The sequence below is a fragment of the Diprion similis genome, chromosome 11 (genome assembly GCF_021155765.1).
Source record: "Diprion similis isolate iyDipSimi1 chromosome 11, iyDipSimi1.1, whole genome shotgun sequence".
In the NCBI taxonomy this organism is placed as follows: Eukaryota; Metazoa; Arthropoda; class Insecta; order Hymenoptera; family Diprionidae; genus Diprion; species Diprion similis.
The window spans coordinates 3,948,939-3,969,916 of NC_060115.1; the positions used below are offsets into that span (position 1 = coordinate 3,948,939).

Genomic DNA, 20,978 nt, shown 5'->3' on the forward strand with positions numbered 1-20,978 from the left:
TATTCTACCATTATTCTACCGTTTCATCTGCATTTGACAGTCACGTTTCTAACGAAAGTAATTATTACAATCGAAGAACCGTCAGCCGCGTACACTTGAAAGGAGATATATAAAGGGGCTGGCACGTGGATGCAGGCTAAAAAAAATAGTGCCCAGCCGTCAGCGCACTATCCCGGCATTATGTAGGAATACGGTATAGCCGTAGGAGAGTATAAGAGTGTAATGTTAATGTCGAGGAACGAGAGTGAATGATTTATAACGACCGAGTTCCTCGTCAAGAATATATCCCCTAATGGATTTAAAATGTAAATAAAGTAGTGCGTAGATGTCTGAAAACCGCGATGTGTTTCTCTACTGAAAAATCTAGTATCGCAAGGGATGAATTGCAGCGAGTTTAACCATATTTGATTTTTTTCTTCCCTCGTCTGCAGAGAGTTGGCATAATTTTTATATCAAGATCGCGTTTAATAAATAAGTCCAATTTCTCCATGCATATACACGACGGATGGTGTGAAATTGAGGAAAAATTCGAACGACGCGACGCCGACGTTTCCTCGTCGTATATATACACATAGATTAACATATAAGAAGTGATGAGATTAAAAGTTATTCCCCCCTTCGTCATCGCCGTATAATATTTCGTCGCAACGAATTAGCTACATTGTGATTTTCCCGCGGTGTGCGAGGAAAGTGAGGAAAGCGAGAAAAGCGAGGAAACCGAGGCCCGAGTTAACTCGGAGCCTGGCTCTGCAGCCTGAATCTTGCAAATCTCGGCTCCGGCTCGGCGCGAACAAATCATATAGGCCACTGCGCCAAATGTTTTCTATTATTTAAGCCCGAGGCAGGAGAGTGGCAGTGTATTACCTTGGTTAGGGTTTCCACCCCCGAAGGGTGAAGCGGGTGAAGCGGGCGAAGCTCGCTGGGAAGGGGATGAAGAGAGATACACTGACAAGGAAGAGAAATTGGGGATACAGGGTAGAAACTTGGGGCGGACTCCGGCCGTGAGTAGCCTTTGAGGAAAATCCAACCTCTGGCTCGGATTGCCCGGAGAATAAGGGGCGAGATATTAAATTTGACAATGGGACGAGCGGCCGCGTGTGTCGCGCGCGAGGGTCGACGGAATCCCGTGCAGGACACGACTTTCAACATTTTCTTACTCCCAGGGGCGTCTTTGTAAAAGTTCACGGGATCACGGGATTCTCAATTAAGCCGAGGAAATGACGTCCTACCAGAGTAGCCGACGAGTCCCGACGATTCCTAGTCACGCTAGTTGTGCGCGTCGAGAATTTATAAGCGGACCATTTCTCCCGCGAAATCGAACAAGATTTTCAGTTACATTTTTTCATTTTTTTTATTTCTTTGCCAAACTAAGTATTCTTTGAAACACTTGTCTCATTTTGTACCTACTCCGCAGTTTCGCGAGTTTTGAAAAAAAATTTCTATTTAAAATTTGAAAAAGTTGATGATTTTGAAAAGATATAAATTTTCTTATTTTACGAATCTACGTTCTGATTTGCTTCAACATATCTTCTTGTTTTCGAGTTATATGTTCGTTTTAAAGGTTGATATGCATATTAAGCATAATCGAATGCAGAAAATGTGAGACAAATAAATAATTCCATTTTGAAATCTTGGTTGATTTTTCAAAAACAAAATTTTCCCAAAATACATAAAATGAAAGAGCAACAAACTGTTATCTCGCTCGATTCGGCAGAAGACTTTTGTCGAGTGAAACAATAAATTGAATATCGATGCAACTAAATATTAATTAAATAATTATTTTTATTTTTTTGTCAAATTCGTTAAAGCGAAATTCCTGGCTTCCTCCAATCGCTCGGCGAGAATTATTAGTCTAATAAGCCCGCAAAAAGAGAATAAATTCCGTCGTTTAATTATAGGGACAAAGTTTTTTTCACCCATTCCAAATACTGTGAATATAGAAAAACTGTAGCTCTGTATAAAAAGCGTTTCGTAGAAAAAGTGCGCCGTAAGCCTCGTATCGAAAAGTTTCAATATCGTCACCCGATTTCCCCCTGCGCGACGGTATCATAACGTCGCGACGCGTCGGGTTGCGTCGCGGCGTCTCATCGCCGAGGCAACGGTGTACAAAACAAATACGATTCCCGTAAGTAATTGCTAAGCAACGACGAAAGCCCATCAAATTGTTCCCTCGTCGAAGGATTTTCCCCTGAAAATTCCGCTCGATTTCCTATAGCTGCAGGATTTCCGACGCTCCTTTCGTCTCTCCTTCCTCCTCCTCCCCCCCCCCCCCCCCTTCTGTTAAAGCTATCGATGCCACGCGATGCTCCACGTTCTGTAAAACCAGCACCACGAATCAACCTCGATACCTACGATCTTCGTCAACTCTAACTAGCAGAGCCAATATTATCCTTGCCAAAATGTTACGAAGAGAAGCCAAAGATACGAGACACGGAATAACCTGCAATGGAAGCATCTCTTATCGGTTGAAACAATTGGAAGTCAGTTTGTTTGAACATCAGCCTGAGGAAACTGTTTCTTTCCAAAATCTAGCATTTTTGAATTAACAAAAATTGGATCGGATGAATTTTTCAACGAATATTCCAAGGAGAATTCAATTACCTAGAGACTCTATAAAAATTCGATTTTACAAATGTTTTATTGATTATTCTGATTAGCAATTAACGATAAAAAAAAATGTTCTCCCCCAACGACAGGTAAACAGAGAATTTTGAGAGAGTCACCGACGATCTTTTTCACTTTCTTTTACCCAATTGTAAGAATTGTAAGCAGGTACCTGCCTTGCAAGATTCCTAAACACGGTCCGATTAATCTTTACATACTTAGCGCACCTTTCACACGCCCACGCGTACAATTATCACGTACCAATGAATTCGTCGGAATTTCTCCCATTGCTTTCCAATTTTTTTTCTTCCTTCGCTTACTACTTCTTCCTTCAATTCTCATTCACGGAATGTTTCTATGCATATTACACGAATGTAGCAGTCCCCGAGTCCTCGAATGAAAGAAAAATAATGTTGAATATAAGAGAGGCAATAATTTCTATCCGTTCGAAAGGGTTTTTTCCCACACTTGAGCCATGCATCGACAACATCGTATTACATAATCGTATAATAAATAATAATAAACACCATTAGGTACACGTTTGCCACTATACAAGGCTTTCTTAGATTCATTCTCATCGTTTCGTATACTACATTCAATGAGCGGAAAAATAGGACATAATAAAAGTGTATGAAGAAAAAAAACCAAAAAATTAACAAGTGATTAAAAAAAATAATCGCAGTGAGGAGAATTTTTACCCTTACGAAGTAGGATAGGGGAGGCAAAAAAAAAAAAAAGTCGGGGAAAATTCATCGGTCCGTATATCCCGTAGCTCGCGGCTACAAGATGCCGGGCGAAAAAAGGTTCCTCGAACATTGGACAATGACAAATCGTCGAGAGACGAGAGACGAGAGACGAGAGGCAAGAGGCAAGAGGCGTAAGGCTGGCCGGTGTTCTGCCCTGAGATCCCATGGTTCTTATGGAAGCCGCCTTAGGTTCGAACACCTGTATTCCACTTATTCGAGCCGAGACTGTGTCTTCGGCTCCATGCTTCGCCCATCTTTATCTACGACCAGAATCTCACTTCGCGTAAGACCAGACGTGTCGGAATTAACGCCCCGAGATAGGCTCTCTGTAAAACCGTTTCTAATTAAACCAAATTCCAATATACCCAAGGATGAGCCCTATTTCTCGTTATTTATCATCGGGACTAGAGCCGATGTATAGCCCAAACTAATCGGCTCCATTGGAATACATACGCAATGCCACTCCTCCCTCCCCCTCCCCCTCCCCCTCAGCTGTTACTTAATTCCATCGATTTTCAACCCTGATATCGGTGGTGAGAAATATTCGAGAAGATACGGGAGGGGGGGGGGGGGGGGGGGACTCTGAGTAACTTGTCACAGTGCATCTTACGGCAGCATCCGGTCTTTCGATCCCATGCAGACCGAAAAGCTTTGCTATGTGAAACCTGATAGTCCTAGGACTCGTATTTACCAGCCTTTACACAGGACGTCTGACCGTTGTTTGAGAAAATTTTGTTAGCTAATTTTATCGATTGTAAAGATAAGGATCTTGGCTAATTTTTTGGTATATCAGCGTGGAAAATTAATCATCTATTAACCCCTGCCGCAGGTTGATAAGAGTCTTTAGAATTTAGAGTACTAATCCGGAAAGTTTGATGATCGTGCGAGGCGAGTAACGACTACGAGGTCCCTCTAATGGCCAAAATGGCCAACGGACGATCCGAATTCTATATAAAACAGCTTATACATTACGTACACATGTACGTAATATGTAATACGCAGGATGTGGAAACGTGAAATTGATTCTCTCGCCGCGAGCACCGAGACCCCCAACGACGAACCAGCTGGGTACAGAAAACCAGGGTGAAACTGCTGCACTGCCCTCGATTCGAAGAAGCGCCGATCAATTTACGGATTAAACAAACAACAACGTTAATTAATTAATCCGAATTCCATTCAATTCTGGACTAATTATCTTCTCTATTCTTTGGTATTTCATCAATCATTATTTTCCTTCATTTTTTGTTCCAAAAAAAAAAAAAGTTTCTGCTTGCTTAATCATGCAAGTTGGATGTAATTGTATTTCTTTTCGATATTATAGCATAGGTATATAAATGGTTTTAATTTGGTCACGTTATAGAATTTTATTTTTCTCCCCCCTCCGCCGTTCATTATCTTCGTTTCGTCAAAATTTTCATATCATGGCGTTGTTCATCAGGCAGCTCCGAGAATTAAATAAGTATATAATATCTACTAGCGACTAACAACGAGCCGTTCACAGAGCGGGACGTAGACATCTTGTGTAGGTATAATGCGGGTGATGGGCGGATGGTGGAGGATGGGCGACAAGCCAGTGGGTGTATTCATTTCTCTCATTAGTCAGATATAATTATCCCTCATCCAGCCGCTTGTATACACCGACTCACCAATTTACAGTTTACCAGTTTAACGGCTTACCGATTACCGCCACGCCGCCGCCCGAAGGAGCACCTGGGTATTCAATCCGGGTCGCGTTACCTGGGAGCTTCGCTAATTAAACGCAAGTTACGCAACGCGGTAGCCACTCGTCATACCCTCTGCGACGTTCTCAAAATAGTTTCTCCGTCGCGGTGATTCGAATGCCAGTATAATTGCACGCGGATAAATTATCCAATTCCTTGAAATACAGGCTCAGAGACGCGATAAACCTGGTGGAAAACCTGATTGCGAGAAACGAGAAACATCGACGAAGCATCAAGTTTGACTTTACCGAAATGTGCGTGACGATAGTAAATAAAGGTTCAGACTCAAGCACCCATAAGATAACCACGATATTTGAAATCAGTGATTCAGGGTAGGTCTGAAACGGATCCATCCGAGTCGTGGACCTTCGAAACCTTCCTCGAAACGAAATCCAAGTGCAGTTCTATATATACATATAAGAATAAATTCTCCAACTCAATACGAATTTCCATCTGTTTCAGAATACTTGATGTCCGGAAGTCCGCGGAGTTATCCGGCGCGTTCACCAGGGGTGGCAGCGACTCCGACTCTCACCAGGTGAGTCCTCTGCACATATTTACACGCGTGTATGGGTGCGGATGTAAATATGGGCGCAGGTTGGACTGGGTGTGCCTGAGCCCAGCCCAACCTGAGTTGGGTTGATTTCGTTCGGCTGGCGGCAAACGGGTCAATGACCTCGTCGAGTTTGGTGGTCCTGGACCAGCGTCAATGTGCAGAATTTCAACCGGATTTCCAAGGCAACTGGTTGATCATAATTTGGGAAAATGGCGTTATCCGTGAAAATCGTCGATTCCGGAAGTTCCGGAAGTTGTTTTTTCCGCGCTTCTATTTCCAGGTCTCGAGTTCGTCTGCTGTTTGCTTGGAGCGTAGAAAAATCCGCATTATCCGTGTCTTGTAGAATCGAGACAGGCTACACCGGGATTATCGGATACCGGATATACAGAGTCCGGGAAAATCTACATTCATGGTGGATGAAATACGCCCCGCCCGTCAGCGGATGTCGTTGACATTTTTGCATATCAGGGGGATCGAGCCGGCATTCACCCCCCGGACGTCGAGCGATCCTCAACTTCGAAATCTCTACTCCATAGATAGATACACGCCTCTCGACTCGAGGACATCTATTCGACCTGCACTTGCATCCTTGGGAATATACGATCTGCGAAAACGATATTAATCGGCATCGCGCGTACTTATGAACATGAACGGTGAATGTCTGCGTTAATCATTGGAAATAATATTCAATGAGCTTAGTTTTAGGGAGGAATTTACTGTATATATGTAAAATACTTGATAGGAGATTAACTAAGATCTGCAATTTCTGCATCAGATTATCCCTCCGATTTGTGACTAATCAGTTTCAATGAGACTTCGATAAATTGAATCGGAAAAATAATAGAGAAACAGATCATAGCAAGGATATACATTCGATTGTTATTACATCAGCTTGTTATCAGATTTTTATTTTGTTCATCATCTAAATGAATTGAAAAATAAAAAATTCATCTACTTTATCCTAAGCTTCGTGTGATGGTCATTGTCATAAATTTAATTATTGATGCATTTATTTGATTTGTAAATTGTTATGCAGGATTCACGATAAATCTCTATATTCTAAGTTGTTTATTCATCCAACCGACGACCTGTTGAACTACTTGAATTGATTAAAGTTGTATGGTTCAAAATTGTCTGGCAATTTTTTGATTGTACCCGTTTGGGTTTATTCAATCTGTCGCCTTCAATCCAGACGTTGAATAACGTTCTTCGACTCGAGTGATCAACCGTCGTCGACGCCAAAATTCTGACTACGCGATATCTTTACTTCTTCGTGATACGTTTTGACGAACACTTAGAATTTCGCATGAGTTCAAAGATTGTAGTTTACACGTTGTGATCTCGAGAAATTCACCAATAAACAGAGAGAGAGAGAGAGACTTTCCGAGAGGACAGATGTAATTGGCGAAGAAGCACACCACGTGACTGATACAACAGGTCAAATTCGCTTCAGTAATTGTTCCGATTCTAAGCAGGAATGCTTGACTTGTTACAGCGTAAAACTACAAGAAAGAGAAAATTAATTTCACGAAAGTTTGGCCCTCTCTTAAACAACAGAAAGTTTCAGTCTTTTGATCCTTAGAGTTGCAAGACTTACCTCGAAACGCAGACGCACCCTTTTGCAGTATATACAATACCTACATAGATGAAACCTTCTCCCCTATTTAACTCCTCTCAAACTCTGCAAAGATTCGTTATACGGCCAAATTCTTCTTTAAAAAACCTTCAGAATTTCAACATTTTTCTAAAAACAGCCCAAACTGCAACCGCAAAAACACGACGATACTTATTTCGTCTCACCGATTCGATTGGTCCTCGCAAAGTGCGCGCGTATACATAAGCTTTTTCGCTCGAAGCTTTAAAGCTCGAGGGTGAAGCTTCCATTCATCCCCTACGGCGTTATTTTATACCTGAAATGGACGTACGGTGGGAACGAAGACGCGAGAATAAGGCCGAGAAGTGGGCCTTGAGGAAATCACACGTAGAATATGTGTGTGTGAGTGTGTGAGTGTGGAGTAAATAGGCACCGGTTGCAGGTAATACGGTGTCGTGACATTTAACGAGCCAATCTCGACTGGTTTGTTACCCTGGACATAAGGAAGCCCGGTAAAAGGCTAAGATCAGGTTTAATATAGGACTCCGTACGCGGCGTCACGACGCGACGCGACGTCAGGCAGCAACAGAATGACGAAAAGTGCCCCCTTAAATCTCCGCGGTTATATACATCGTTCCGAGGATCAACTGTCGGCTATAATCTAAAACAGACCGACCGCATTGCATGTCGTTTCCAGCAGCCCCCGCCATCCCACATGTGTGTTACAGGAAATCTCTATACCGGCGATTTCCTACCTGCACAATTGTTGTAGCCATCGTTTTAACAGTCCTCCATTATTTTTTTACCATGCCAGTTTACGATCCTGCGAAATCCACCTCATCTCGCGGGACTTTTTAATGCGACATAAGCATTTAAGAGAAGTTACCTCATTATTAATACAATGTGTCGCAGAGATAAGTGATTTCAAATTTTGAAATCGATGAGAAAAATATTCAGTTATAGAATCGTTGACGGAATTAACGACATTCGTTTGATTCAATGAAACGTTTCTTCTTTTCGAGCATCATACCAAGTCTGCGTTGTAATTCGAACGTCGGACCACCTCCTCCGACGCGTTTCGAATCAATATTTAAATTCCAGACACCGAGAGGTAAGAATGAGAACATAAAAATCCGTCGAGGAGTTATCGATCCTCGTTATAGTTATCGAAAGGCGCTCCTTCGCCTGACTCTGCAACTCGACTCGAGACGGTCCTTAGACGTCTCTCCAGGACACAACCGACAAGGAAGAAGAACACGAGTGGCGTGAATAAGCGGAACACACTCGACAAGTCCTGCACGCTATCCTCGAAGCAGACCTGGATTAGTTATTTTTCTTTAACATTGCACCACGATGCATATACACAAAAAAAAGTTTGTTGAACTTGGCAAAAATAACGGTCAATCGAATACGGCGAAAGAAATCAAGTTTTTTTAATAGGACTAAAGGTTCCACTTGTTTCCTTCACTGTCCACTGGATCAAACAAAATTTGTTCAAACCGAAATAATAATAAAAAAAACAATAAAAAAAAAAACAGAAAAAGAAAAGATAAATTGAATAAAATCTTTTCTCAATGACGCGGACGCAAGAATCTTCATCGTTCGCCTTATTCCTCCGTTTATATCCTTAGACGTGAGAAAACTAACGAGCCAACGAGCGACTGACAGGTGCTCAGGGAGCCGCTAACGAGCTAACGGAAAGATACACCGTGAAAATTTATCTATCTATCTATCTATCTATCTATCTATCTATCTATCAATCTATCTATTTATCCAGCATCGTGCTTGCGCCTGTTTCCCCAGAAAAAAGTACTAGCCCAGCACGTGAGCAATGCTTGGAAAAGAAAATTCTTATAATTCAATTTGCATGAAAAAAATCTTCCCTCCAGCATTTTGCCGAGAGTCTTGATTGAAGGAAGAAAGCGTCGATTTAATGGAAACGTTTGCAAATTTCAGTGTGCGGAGATTAAAGAGACTTTGGCCGTCTGTCGCGTAATAATATCGTATAATATCGTATATTCAGAGGTACGCAAAACGGTATAATACATATATATATATATATATATATATATATTATTATATATACTATATATATTAGCGCTTGGTGAAAAGCGTGCTGCGGGCGGAAAAAGTTCACCGCGCTTGCACTATGTAGCTTCGGTATTACATATATATATATATATATATAACCGTTTCTTTGACGCGAGTACTGCAGATTTATAATCCGCATATATATATACATACATACATATATATACGCAATTCTCCACGCGGAATATCGAGAGGATTTGAATTCCGATTGATCAAAAGAGAGCGTAGCTCACCTCGTGTACACACACACGAACTCACACGTATATACCTGTACGTACACATGCATATATATATATATATATATATATACTCGCGGATGCTGAAAAGAAACTCTTGATTCGGTTTATTGCATTTAATCAGAGTCCTCCTCGTCGTTCCAATGTGTGTATGTACATACACATGTGTGTGTGTGTGTGTATGTGCATTTGTGTGTGTAATGTATAAGTTCTTGTTATCGGTGCGAAATCAAGCTGAATTCACAGCCCCGACTCATTCTGTAATATCTGAAAGCGGGTGTGCGGAGAGACACGTATAAAGCCTCTACCCCCCCCCCCCCCCTTCGTTCAAGATCCCGCCCCTCTAATAAAATAGAAACAGAAGTTTGCTCAAGAAGTGGCTGCAGGTAGATGTACACACACACAGACACGACGTCCGTGTTAAAGAGAACGAAAGAGAGAGAGAGAGAGAGAACGAGAGAGAGTAAGGTGGTATACCATCACCTTTTTGGCAAGGAAGATTTTCCTCGTCTTCCGGTCCCCGGAAATTAACGTGGATCTCGTTCGGAACTCGGTTCGAAATATCTCGAGGAAATTTTGTATACTCGTCGCGTCCGTTGAAAATTTTGTCCGTTTTTCGGTTATCCAAACAGTGATAATAATAGTAGTAATAATGATCTGCACATCGCGCGATAACCGAATGGTGTATTCCCATCAATATGTAAGCCTAAATTTCAGGTCAAAATGTAAAAGAGTAAAAGGGTATACAAAATGAGTGAACAAGAGAGGAAGAGAATGAGAGAAATGGAAGGACGAAACTTCGGCGCTAAAAGTTTCAAGAATCTAAATCAATCGGACTGGAGCTTTGCGCGCGGGGTGAAAGTAGGAGAGGAAAGAATCTTCCTTCTGGTTCGTAGGGGTGGTAGATGAGGGTAAGACAACAGTCACGAAAATCCTGGGAACGGCACTGGCAGTCGGGGGTGTAAGTACGGAGGGCGCTCTGCCCCCCCCCCCCTCCTCCTCCTCCTCCGCCACCACCCTCGAGAAACTCCGTAGAACTCTGCTGGAACAGGGCTGGTACCGATGTGGAAACCGGGGTTTCTCGCCTAAAGATGTTCCAATTCAAATGAGTCCAACTTTTGAAATATTTAGAATGTTGAACAGGCCTCGGGACCGAGCTGAACTTCTTCGTATTCTTATCCCTCTTCTCTTTCTTCTTCTTCTTCTTCTTCTTCTTCATCGACGACAACGACAAGGCTGTCAGCGCGAGAGCTGTCTCGAATTAGCCACCCCTCTCCACCCTCGTCTGGCCAACCTTCTCTCTCTCTCTCTCCCACCTTCACTTCTACAATTTACACCACGCTGATTTTTAAATATGTTTCTAAAATAGAAATCGTGACGATTGAAAGCTTGAACGACTGAGATAATGATATAATCATATAGCTTGGAAAGGATTCGAATTGAAGAAAGGATCCGCGGCTCTTCAGATCTTCTTCTTCTTCTTCTTCTTCTTTTTCTTCTTCTCGATCTTTCCACCGACACTCTCACGGCTCCGAGAGAAGTAACACGTAGAGTAGAACATACAATGGGCCGGGGGGGGGGGGGGGGGGGGGGGGTTGCTGGAGGGATCGGGCAGGAAGAATCGTCATCCATCTTATTTCGAGGAATCCAAAACTCATCCGGCGTTGAATGGCAGGTACAATAAATTGGAAGAACGAAAGGGGAAAGGAAGCCGGGGAGGAAGGGGTAGTTTGTACACGTACCACCTTGGGAAACACAGCGGGTCATCCAGACGGAAGATACGCTTTGGTCGCCAGGCAACGACGTTCGACGGGATGTGAGTCCAAGAAAGAAACACTGCAAGTTCCCCTTCCTTCCTTCCTTCTTTCCTCCTCTCTTGCTTCATTCAGTTTCATTTCTTCGCGACAATTTTGCATCCATTCGTCCGGCAGCTCTTTGGAATGGCCAAAACGTATGCCTGCGCCGTAAACTGAATGCGACGCATCTCATTTCCGGCAATTATAATTGCCTGGGGGTTAAAAAACTCGAAACACAATCCTAAGTATGTTCCAAGACACGGTGCGGTAATTGCGGTGAAGAAGTTTGCGGGACGTGAGAAAATTCCCATCAAACTTCATCACGCAGTCTGCTGCATCCACTTTAACTCTCCTCGATCCCGGCAGTAGTCCTACCAGGACTGGCAAACATCCCGACTGAAGTCAGTTACAGCGGCACTTGGTTCCTTTGTCTGAACCACACCGCGGGAAACTATTTAAATTAATCAACAGAGAGAGCGAGAGAGAGAGAGAGAGAGAGAGAGAGAGAGAGGGAAAGTAGGAGCGGAAGTGGGAGGGTTGACTGGAGGATGAGGAAGCCTTGAGCCACCCGGACGTCTTAATCCTTGTTTCAATTTGCGCCATTCCTCGAGGTTCTCCGTGCAGTCTTTGACTTCGCAGTATCCACTGGCATCCAAAGCCAGCAACAGCATCATCATCAGCATCTCGTATTTTCATCTCTAGTTCACCGTCCTCTTAAACGCGTGCATCAACGATAGGCACTTTGAAGTTTACTTTAAACTTTAAATCGCAATCTTTCTTACCCATCCGTAAGTTCAATTATTTTTTGCAAAATCAAAAGAGAAAGTAGAATGATGAGCCCGATTTATTGTTCCACAGGATAAGGTGTGTCATAATTAATCGATGCACGTCCGCAGTGTCACGCGAGTGAAAAGAAAAAGAAGTACATTACCAGCAATGAAACAGAAAAAAAATTCTCTAATCTCCACACGTCTGTACGCATGTATTAAAACCTGCCTAACTCAAATACTTTTCAACGCTACTTTCCAACCAACAGAAGATAATAATTCCTCCCGAGCCAAGTACCCCGAATCAAGTTATCCCGCGGTCATAAACAATAATCGTCATGGGAGTAGAGGTAGGCACTTGTGTGGTTTAGTTTGGGGGGTCGGTCGACGGCGTTAAACGCGAATACCGGAAACGACTATAGATATATACATATGTACGTGCATATAGGGTATACGAGATACGGAAAATGAGGTGGAAAAAAGAAAAAAAGGGGGTGGCAGTGAAAATGAATCGAGAAAGGTGAAAAGAGAACAAAAAGAGAGAGAAAGAAAACAAGTAAAAAAAAAAAAAAAACACAACCTGACTGCAGCTGGAATTGCTTCGCAAAAATCGCAACCACTTTCTGATTTTTAATACATGTTATAGATATAATTTACTTATGCATATATTATGTGTGTGTGTGTGGGGGGGGGAGGGGGTGTATAAAATTTATCGGGCAAGTTTGAAAGCTGTCAGACTTGATAACTCCGCTTTTCTCTTCTGCCAGAGATTATTCAAATTTGATCCCACGGATCTCTCGTTCGTCCCTTTCGATATACCTTCAAGTCGTTGTATGTCTCTACTCTCTATAGGCTTATACCTACCGTATACCTATATACATATATTGTATATATATAATGCAAGTTACTTTTGCAAACTTTGAAACAAGTCGTTGCTACGCTCTTGAAACTAGACTATATTTCAACCCCAAGATTTCTAATATTTATACAACTTCGTCAAGTCCACATTTTGCGAAAATAAATTTTCCACTACACATGCATCGATTCGATTTATATTAATACGTTTACTGTAGCCGAACTATAGATTTTTAAACAAAAAAATAAACAATGTTTAGATTGACACACATGTCGTCGTATGATAAACTCTCCGTGGACATAATATTGCTGCAATTAATAATAATTTCATAAGAGAGAATAAAAAATGGCTTCGACGCGGTCGCGAGGGATTTTATTTTTTATTTTAATTTTTTCATCTCTCTCCCTCTTCTCGAAGAGCGCGTCAAGGTTTCCGTGTATCGCCTACAAAGTTGTTCCTCTTATCATGTACAAAAGAGGCGAAGCAAGTTCGGGCACCTTTATCGCGTTAGCCTTAAGATTTATGAAAGCTTACCCCGGTTCTTGTAATACAGCACCGAGGTTATACTTCTGCCATAAACCAAGGCGAAACGAAGAAGGAAGTATAAGCGAGCCGTGATCGAGAGGAGGGTGAAGGTAGGTAGGTAGGTAGGTAGGTAGGTAGGTATATACATATAGTTACGTCGGTGCCTAAAGAACGCGTGTGTATATGTATTTTCCCAGCTCCTCTCTCACACATTCGACAGGAATGCATCAGCCTCCGATCGTCTGGGTGTAGGTGTAGGTGTAGGTGTAGGTGTAGGTGTAATAAAACAAGGGTTGCCGGGGCGCACGAACCACCCCCTCACTAGGAGTTGCGGAGAAGCCTCCACAACGCGGCGGTCGCCTCGGTAACGGCGAAACTTTCAAATATAAGCAAAATCCCTCATATATCAAAGAACCTTATTGTAAAATATCGTCAATACGCGATAAAGTTAACATGAAAAGCCGAAGAAGCTGGGAAGGAAGAAGACGGCTTGCTTCGCACCGATTTTGCCCCCGGGGTTGCAGATCGAATTTACCTATACGCGGTCGAAGAACCAACCAACCGGCGTTGCGGGCAAACCGATCGATTGGTTAAAATTTTCGACCGACCTCGATAACTTACATCCGCCGAGGTGCGTGTTAGATAAGTCTGCCTTTCCGTCGGATCAGCCAAACGAGCCTCGGCTCGCCGCCTCCGACGGCAGGGGGTGGAGGGGAGGATTTCACCCCGTCAACCCCCGCGTCGTCGGTATTCTTCATCCCTCTCCGCGAAGGGCGAGAAATCGTTTACCATTCCACTGGTTATAATCTTCGAATTCATCAAAATGGCGCGGTACCTACGTAGTGGTGGAAATTTATATCGCATGATTATTATCAGAATTATAACTTTATCCAGTCTCTGCAGGCAGGCGTCGAATGCTTCTCGTTAAATTTGTTAAAAATATAAATTTTGTACAATAGTTTAGGTTGAAAAATTTATTTCTTGCTTAAGGAATCGGAAATTTTTGGAAAATTTCAATGTTTCAATAAATAAGAATGCACGAACATTAGAAATATTAAATTTTTAACCTCAATTAACTTTTGAAGCGATAGATTTACGAAAAAATTGCAGGACATCTATTCTGTAGATCCTTCAATTTTCTACAAAAACACATATTGTTATTTACGATACACCAATTCGTTGTTGAGTAATAAAATTCCAAAATAAAAAAAAAATGAAATTTCCTGTCTTACTTAAACGGTAAATATATGGAAAACCGCTCAAACTTTTACAGAATTTTTTTTTCCCTCATCGTGAAGGATATTTTCATGGTGACTAACGAAAAAAAAAAAAGTCTTTTTTGGCCGATCCTAATATATGTGTATATATATAGACAGAGAATAGGGAATAATTATAGCGAAATAGAATTCCTCGCATTTCTCGCGAGGCAAACTTTTCGCGAATCGACTCGTTCGGCATAGGATATATAAGCACATATGTGTTGGTATATCGATGAGGGTATTTTTAACTACGCCGCTTCAACGCCATGCGCAGAGCCGATTTAGAATTCCATCAATTATCCGGGTCATTCGTAACGCCCACCGCGATGAACTCCTTTGAATTTCGAGTGGCTGCAGGCGAGTTTGAAAGAAACAAAACAACAAAAACAAAAAAGAAAAAAAAAAAATAATTCAAATTCAAATACCTGACGCAGTTGGTTCGGCAGAATTGCACGTGCTGGCGATATCGCTGGCGAGGAATCTACAGTGATGAAGAACACTTTAGCGAATCGAATCTCTGCATCTCAGTTTCTCAGTTTCGCGCTTGGCCAAAGATTCTCCGATGTTTTTTTTTTTTACCCTAATAACAAAAGGTTATACATCCCCGAGGTATGATAATGTTAATTGAAAGTTGATTGCGCGATCAGCCCGCTCGTTAAACCGCGTAATTATATTTTCACCGAGTTCCCGGAGTTTAAAGCGAAAGGTTCACAGAGTCTGTGGTGTAAGGGGTATATAATAAGACGTGTTCTTTACGAGCCAACGATTTATTCCCGCAGCACGGAATATAAGATGTATACATTATGTATCCAGGTAGGTATGTGCAACACAGCTCCGATGCATCGAGGCAAACTCCTTCTGAAATAACAATTCGCTCGGTATATTTTACACGGTCTTGCTTCTAAAACTCACACTGTTACCTCTGAAATTAATATTCACGAGGGGATCTAACATTATAGCCCTGCGATTCCTCGCTCAAGACGCTTTGCGGAAAACGATATTGAGCGAAAAAATTATAAATTACAGATAAACAAACGGTTCACTCCCAGTAGACACGCGTGTCAAAAATTCATAACAAAAGTTTAACTCGTCAGATTTTTTTCAAAGAGACGATTGGAGACAAGTTGGAAAAGTGCAGCTAAATTAAATAGTCGTAAAATAATTACGTATAATTATCATTCTCATTTCTAATTTTATAGGCTATTTAAAATTCATTTTTTCTCTCGAGAAAAAATACTCTAGTTTTTAGAATATTGTCAAATTTCATTAAAAAAATATACATAGTATATAAAACGAGGATCTGTTACATTAAAACAACTTTTTTCAACTTGAAAAACATATATAACTTTTGGATATAGGTTCAGGAAAATTCTGAAAAAAAATCGGATATCTTAGTTGAAAGATACAGAATGAAAATAATTTGAAGAAAAAGAATTTCTCCATCGCTGGATTTGATTTAGTTCTAAAAGGCTTACCAAATCTATAAAAATTGTGATTCGACTTTGAGCTAAATCGTTTTTTAATGCTAACAGAAAAAAATCAAAATGATGAAAAACTTGAAACTTATACATCGACCGCATCAGATCGCAACATTAATCATAGGCGCCATTTGTCGCAACGAGAAGTTCGATGATTATTCAATTAGCGTTTGCCTCTGCAAACTGTATATCGACTATTGCTGATTCGTTCGCTTCTCCAGTCCGATGATCCAATAAAGCAATCTAAGCGACAACTCAATCTGCACCGTAATTTCTACCACCGATATTATACGCTCTATTTTCAAATAAATATCCTCCCGCAGGCTACACGATGCATTTTGCAAATCGGATGAATCGGGCGAATCCTAACAACAAAATAAAGCTCAAAAAAAAAAAAAAAAATTACAACCTGAATCGTGGAAAAAGATAGTTGAACTGACGCCTCTCCGCACGCTTATTATACAAATTGCAAACAATATTATACCATGAGTATAAAAATTTACACATTCTGTACCTGCACAGCTATTTTTCGTCCGTTTTATTACACAAGCGATGCTTTTGTTTTGATTAAAACTTCTCTACCCTTGCATTCTACGAAAAGTTACACGATGTAATCCAGTTTTAGCGCTGTTAGCGATCTGCCACTTCGAGTTACGGTGGTTCTATTTTTTATTTTTATGAACATGATTTTTTTTTCCTTTCTTTTTTTTTCCATCAATATAACACAATAAAAAATAAACTCAGCGTACCGAAAATAAAAATAACTCATCACTTTGTTAATTGTTTACTTACGTGTAAATCTTTGGTTTAGTTTATTAATGTTTTTTTCATTTATTTCTCTTCTTTCTTTTCCTTTCGTTTTGACAAATGTCCAAGTGACGACGACTGCGTGAACGTATTACACGCGATTATATGTGGCGGATCGTTTGCCAAAATTTTTCAAGCCTGTATAGATCCATTCGAAATATCTCAAACGGTGTGTATAAACATCGATGTGGTTGGAGGGCATGCGAAGGGGGTGGAGGAGGGAGGAGGTGGGTCTGTGGAAGAACCGCGGAAAGGAATTTGAAGAATGTCTAAAACGCGATCCCGAACCACAATAAACTTTCGGTTGAAAAACGTGCCGCAGGGAAGTCGAGGAGGAGGATCAGGAGGGGGGAAACGGAGCCTGGAGGGGGTGAAGGGGCGAAGAAGAGGCGGGATGGTGAGATAAAAAGAGAGGAGAATTTCGAACGAGGCCGAGGCAAGTTCCTTGGCCAATTATCATTCCGCGCCCAATTTAAATAAAACATCCTCTTACGCGATGTCTGGCGGCGCCCGTGGCGACCCTCGCGAGTGGTGACAAACGTTTAACAACTTCCACATGTGCCTCGACTACTGTCCGTATCGTAAGTGAATGCCGCACAAAACAGAAGAATCTTGGAAATTTCGTGTGAACACAGCCTTAGATTGTTAAAATTTTATTTACGGAACTTTATAAATTTGCAAATACAATAAATTTGCTACAAAATTTAGTAAATTCGAACTACTTTTTTATATTTTTCCTATAAAAATGTAGGACAAAAAGTGAGATAATTAAAAGTATACACATATATGTATGAGAAAAATAAAATAAAATAAATAAATAACACCGCGAGAGCTGGAAGGGATGAAAGTTGTTTGAATTGAGACAAATGGTTTCACCAGTTCCATGAGACCCGGGTGTATTTTTTCTATTCTTTTTTTTTCACCACCGTCCTCTTCTACCCCGTTTTTCTTTGAACATTTTTCTCCCTTCGTTTTTACCCCTGATTCGCGGGTAAAATTATATCAACCCTATTGTTGAAGGTTCTGCGGGAAAAAAGAGGCGGCCAAGGAGATGAGAGAGAGAGAGAGAGAGAGAGAGACAATCTTGCAGAGTAGGTACGAGGCGTGCTGTGGAAAAGTGGTGGTGGTGGTGGTTACGGATATAGCTGCGCGGCGAGTTAATTTCTGAAACGTTTTTTATGCACACGCTGAGAGCGAAGAGTTCGCAGCTCGCGGCTCAACACTTTGGAATATTAAATCCCTTAATTATCCGCGATAATGGGGGTGCGGCTGGTGGTCTGGTTGCCGCAGGGGTAGCCTGCCCAACGTCAAAAATAATTCCGGCGACGTTACTTTTCTTTGTAGTTTCTTTTTTCTTCTTTTTTCTTCTTTTTCTCTCTCTTCTTTAGTACGTTTTCATTCTTTCTTATACATATGTATAATTATTCCTGTTTTTTTAATTTTTTCACACGCAGAACGTAAATGTTTATAATATCCCGTATATATAACTTCTATGCCTCGGTAAATCTATCCAAAACCACCCGACGAAGATTGATCGAGAAAAACACACCGGGTGTGAGGTAAAAATGAAACGAGAGAAAGAGGCCCAAGAAATAGTACTATTCTTCCTACCTACTTCAACGTCGAAATCAAATGGATCGCTATTTTTTAACTGATCAAAAATCTTTGGCAAATCGACGTTTAGATATGTCGATCTAGCTATTCTTTCACCCATCTTAAGGAAATCGATTGGCCGAAGAAGATTAATACTTTTTATCAATTATATCACGAAATAGTCGTAGATTGAGGATTTATCAAATTATCTTAATCGCAAGATCTTTAAAGCTACATTCAAAAAAAGAAACCACACAGTATGGTACTGGAATTATAAACAAGAGCTTAAATATTGATACTTGATTTGATAAGTCACGCTTCGAAGTCGTTAGAACTAACACAATCGTTTGATTTCACTCTACGATGGTTTGTTTTGCTTAGAAAACTATTTCCAGCAAAGTAGTTGCAGACAATGAAACAAATTTATTGTGCCAGAAAGAAAGAGAAAAACGAAGCTTTCCTTAGTTTCTTGAATAAAATGCGTCATTGCCGAGTGAAATCGATGAAATCGTTCCAGAAACAAAGTAGATATCAATATCTAAACCGTCCTTCACAATTCTGTTATTATTTTAATTTATCTTATTTTATTTTTTTTATTTTTTTTATTTTTTTTTTTATTCAAAATAATTCATCTCAGCTTAAAAAGCTAAACGCGTAAGACTATCGTCCACCAAAGAACGTCTGCCCGTCTCTATTCTCAGCGAACCAACCTCCTCGAGAAACCTAATGATTTATTTTTTCAAGATGACATTTAAAACAAACAACGATGAGAAGATGAGAAAACTAAGAACCGATGCATAAAAGAGTGCCCTTGTTAGATACCGAGGCGAGCATTAGCGTCCCGGGGGAGGAGGAGGGGGTGGAAGTAAAGGTGGGGGTTAGGGAAAAGGGTCCTCAAGATGCAGCATCCCTCGGTCTGGTGCAACTCGTTCGAGCATGGGGTGCTGCACTAGTAAGGATTATTTTAAGACGCACTCGACGCCGAGAGATAAGGAGGCGGTTCTCGTCCCGACTCTCGACTCTCGACGTGATCTCTATATAACTGCAGGGGAAACGGCGTCGCGATACGGGATGATAATTTGACGGATATCAATATTTGTCCTCGTATTTCTCTTACGCTGCAGCAGCGTATAGCTTTTGAGATGCAGGGCGAGAAAGGAAAAATACGAGAGAAAAAAGAAACGAACCAAAAAAAAAAAAAAAAAAAAAAAAGCCAAAAAAAAAACCACGACTTAAAAAAAAAATAAAGAAACGAAAAAGCAGTCAAAGCTCTACACGGCAATGACTCATTTATGCATCTTCCCCCTTCTCATAAACTATTCGTCTCCTCTCTCTCAGTCACTTTTTCATTTCTCACTCCTATACGACTCCATAACTTCTCTTTAGAGTTTTATTTTCGGCCCACTTATAATACAGCGTATAATTGCAGCCGGAATAGCTGAGTTATGCTGCGGTAAGAATGACGTCGCCTGGCTCGTAATTAATTGGTACATTTTTTTTTTTTCTTTCTTTTTCTTTTTTACCCACTTATACGTCCAAACTTTTCCTGTTTGTTACCTCCGTGTTGTTTTTTTTTTTTTTTTTTTTTTTTTTTCCTTCAGTGTTTGACTACGCGGGGGTCTGAGAAAATCGCTTCGCAGATAAATTAATAGATTACGCAAAATTCGCAAGTCGATGAGTTTTACAAAAGCTTGTGTTCGAGACGAGGGGTATAAAAACGGGTAAAAAATTAAATGAAATAAAATTCAAAAAAAAAAATACCTACCCAGCCAAGCCCCTCTTGAGCCTACGCCAATCAATAAAATGGAGTTATTCGACGACGGAATGATATGTAAAGCAGTATACTGTATACGTATATACATATATATATATATATATATGCTGGTACCCACCCATGCCTACCCTAGCTGGCGCTAAAAGATCCCCTCGTCAGCTTAGCAGCAATCGGTCCGTACTCAATTCCCGGACTGATCGCTGCCGCGTAGCCCCTCGTGAGGGTGCATAATTGCATCCAGATAAGAATTGAAGAAGAAAGGAAAAAAAGGTGGAGGAGAAGTAAAAGGAGGAAAAAAAAAAGCGTCGCATTCATTCGCGGCTCAAAATAGACACCGCACGTTAGTGTAAAACGTTGATCGGATAGCGAGTAAAAAACTTGCCCACAGAGCAAAAGGCTGGAAAGAATTTCTCGCGCATGATTATCCCCCCCCCCCCCTTCCGGACCGCAGAATAGAACGATAAAGAATAGAAAAAAGTAAAGTAAAAAAAAAAAAAAAGAATGTAAACGTAATAATTTCCCAAAAAACTTTTCACCCCGGCGTATTAATATAAAGTACACACACACACACACAT

At 41.0% G+C, this 20,978-nt stretch overlaps 2 protein-coding genes across 7 annotated transcripts in view; one reads left to right on the plus strand and one right to left on the minus strand.

Moving 5' to 3' along the window:
- Nucleotides 1-20,978, plus strand: part of LOC124412217 (teneurin-a) — a 497,247-nt gene that overhangs the window by 358,668 nt on the left and 117,601 nt on the right. For all 6 annotated transcript variants that reach the window (XM_046891912.1, XM_046891915.1, XM_046891916.1 and 3 more), the window contains one exon: nucleotides 5,534-5,609. In XM_046891912.1, coding sequence (XP_046747868.1) covers nucleotides 5,534-5,609 — 76 coding nt within the window. The remainder of the gene's footprint in view (nucleotides 1-5,533; nucleotides 5,610-20,978) is intronic.
- Nucleotides 1-20,978, minus strand: part of LOC124412224 — a 204,480-nt gene that overhangs the window by 54,527 nt on the left and 128,975 nt on the right. The window lies entirely within an intron of this gene.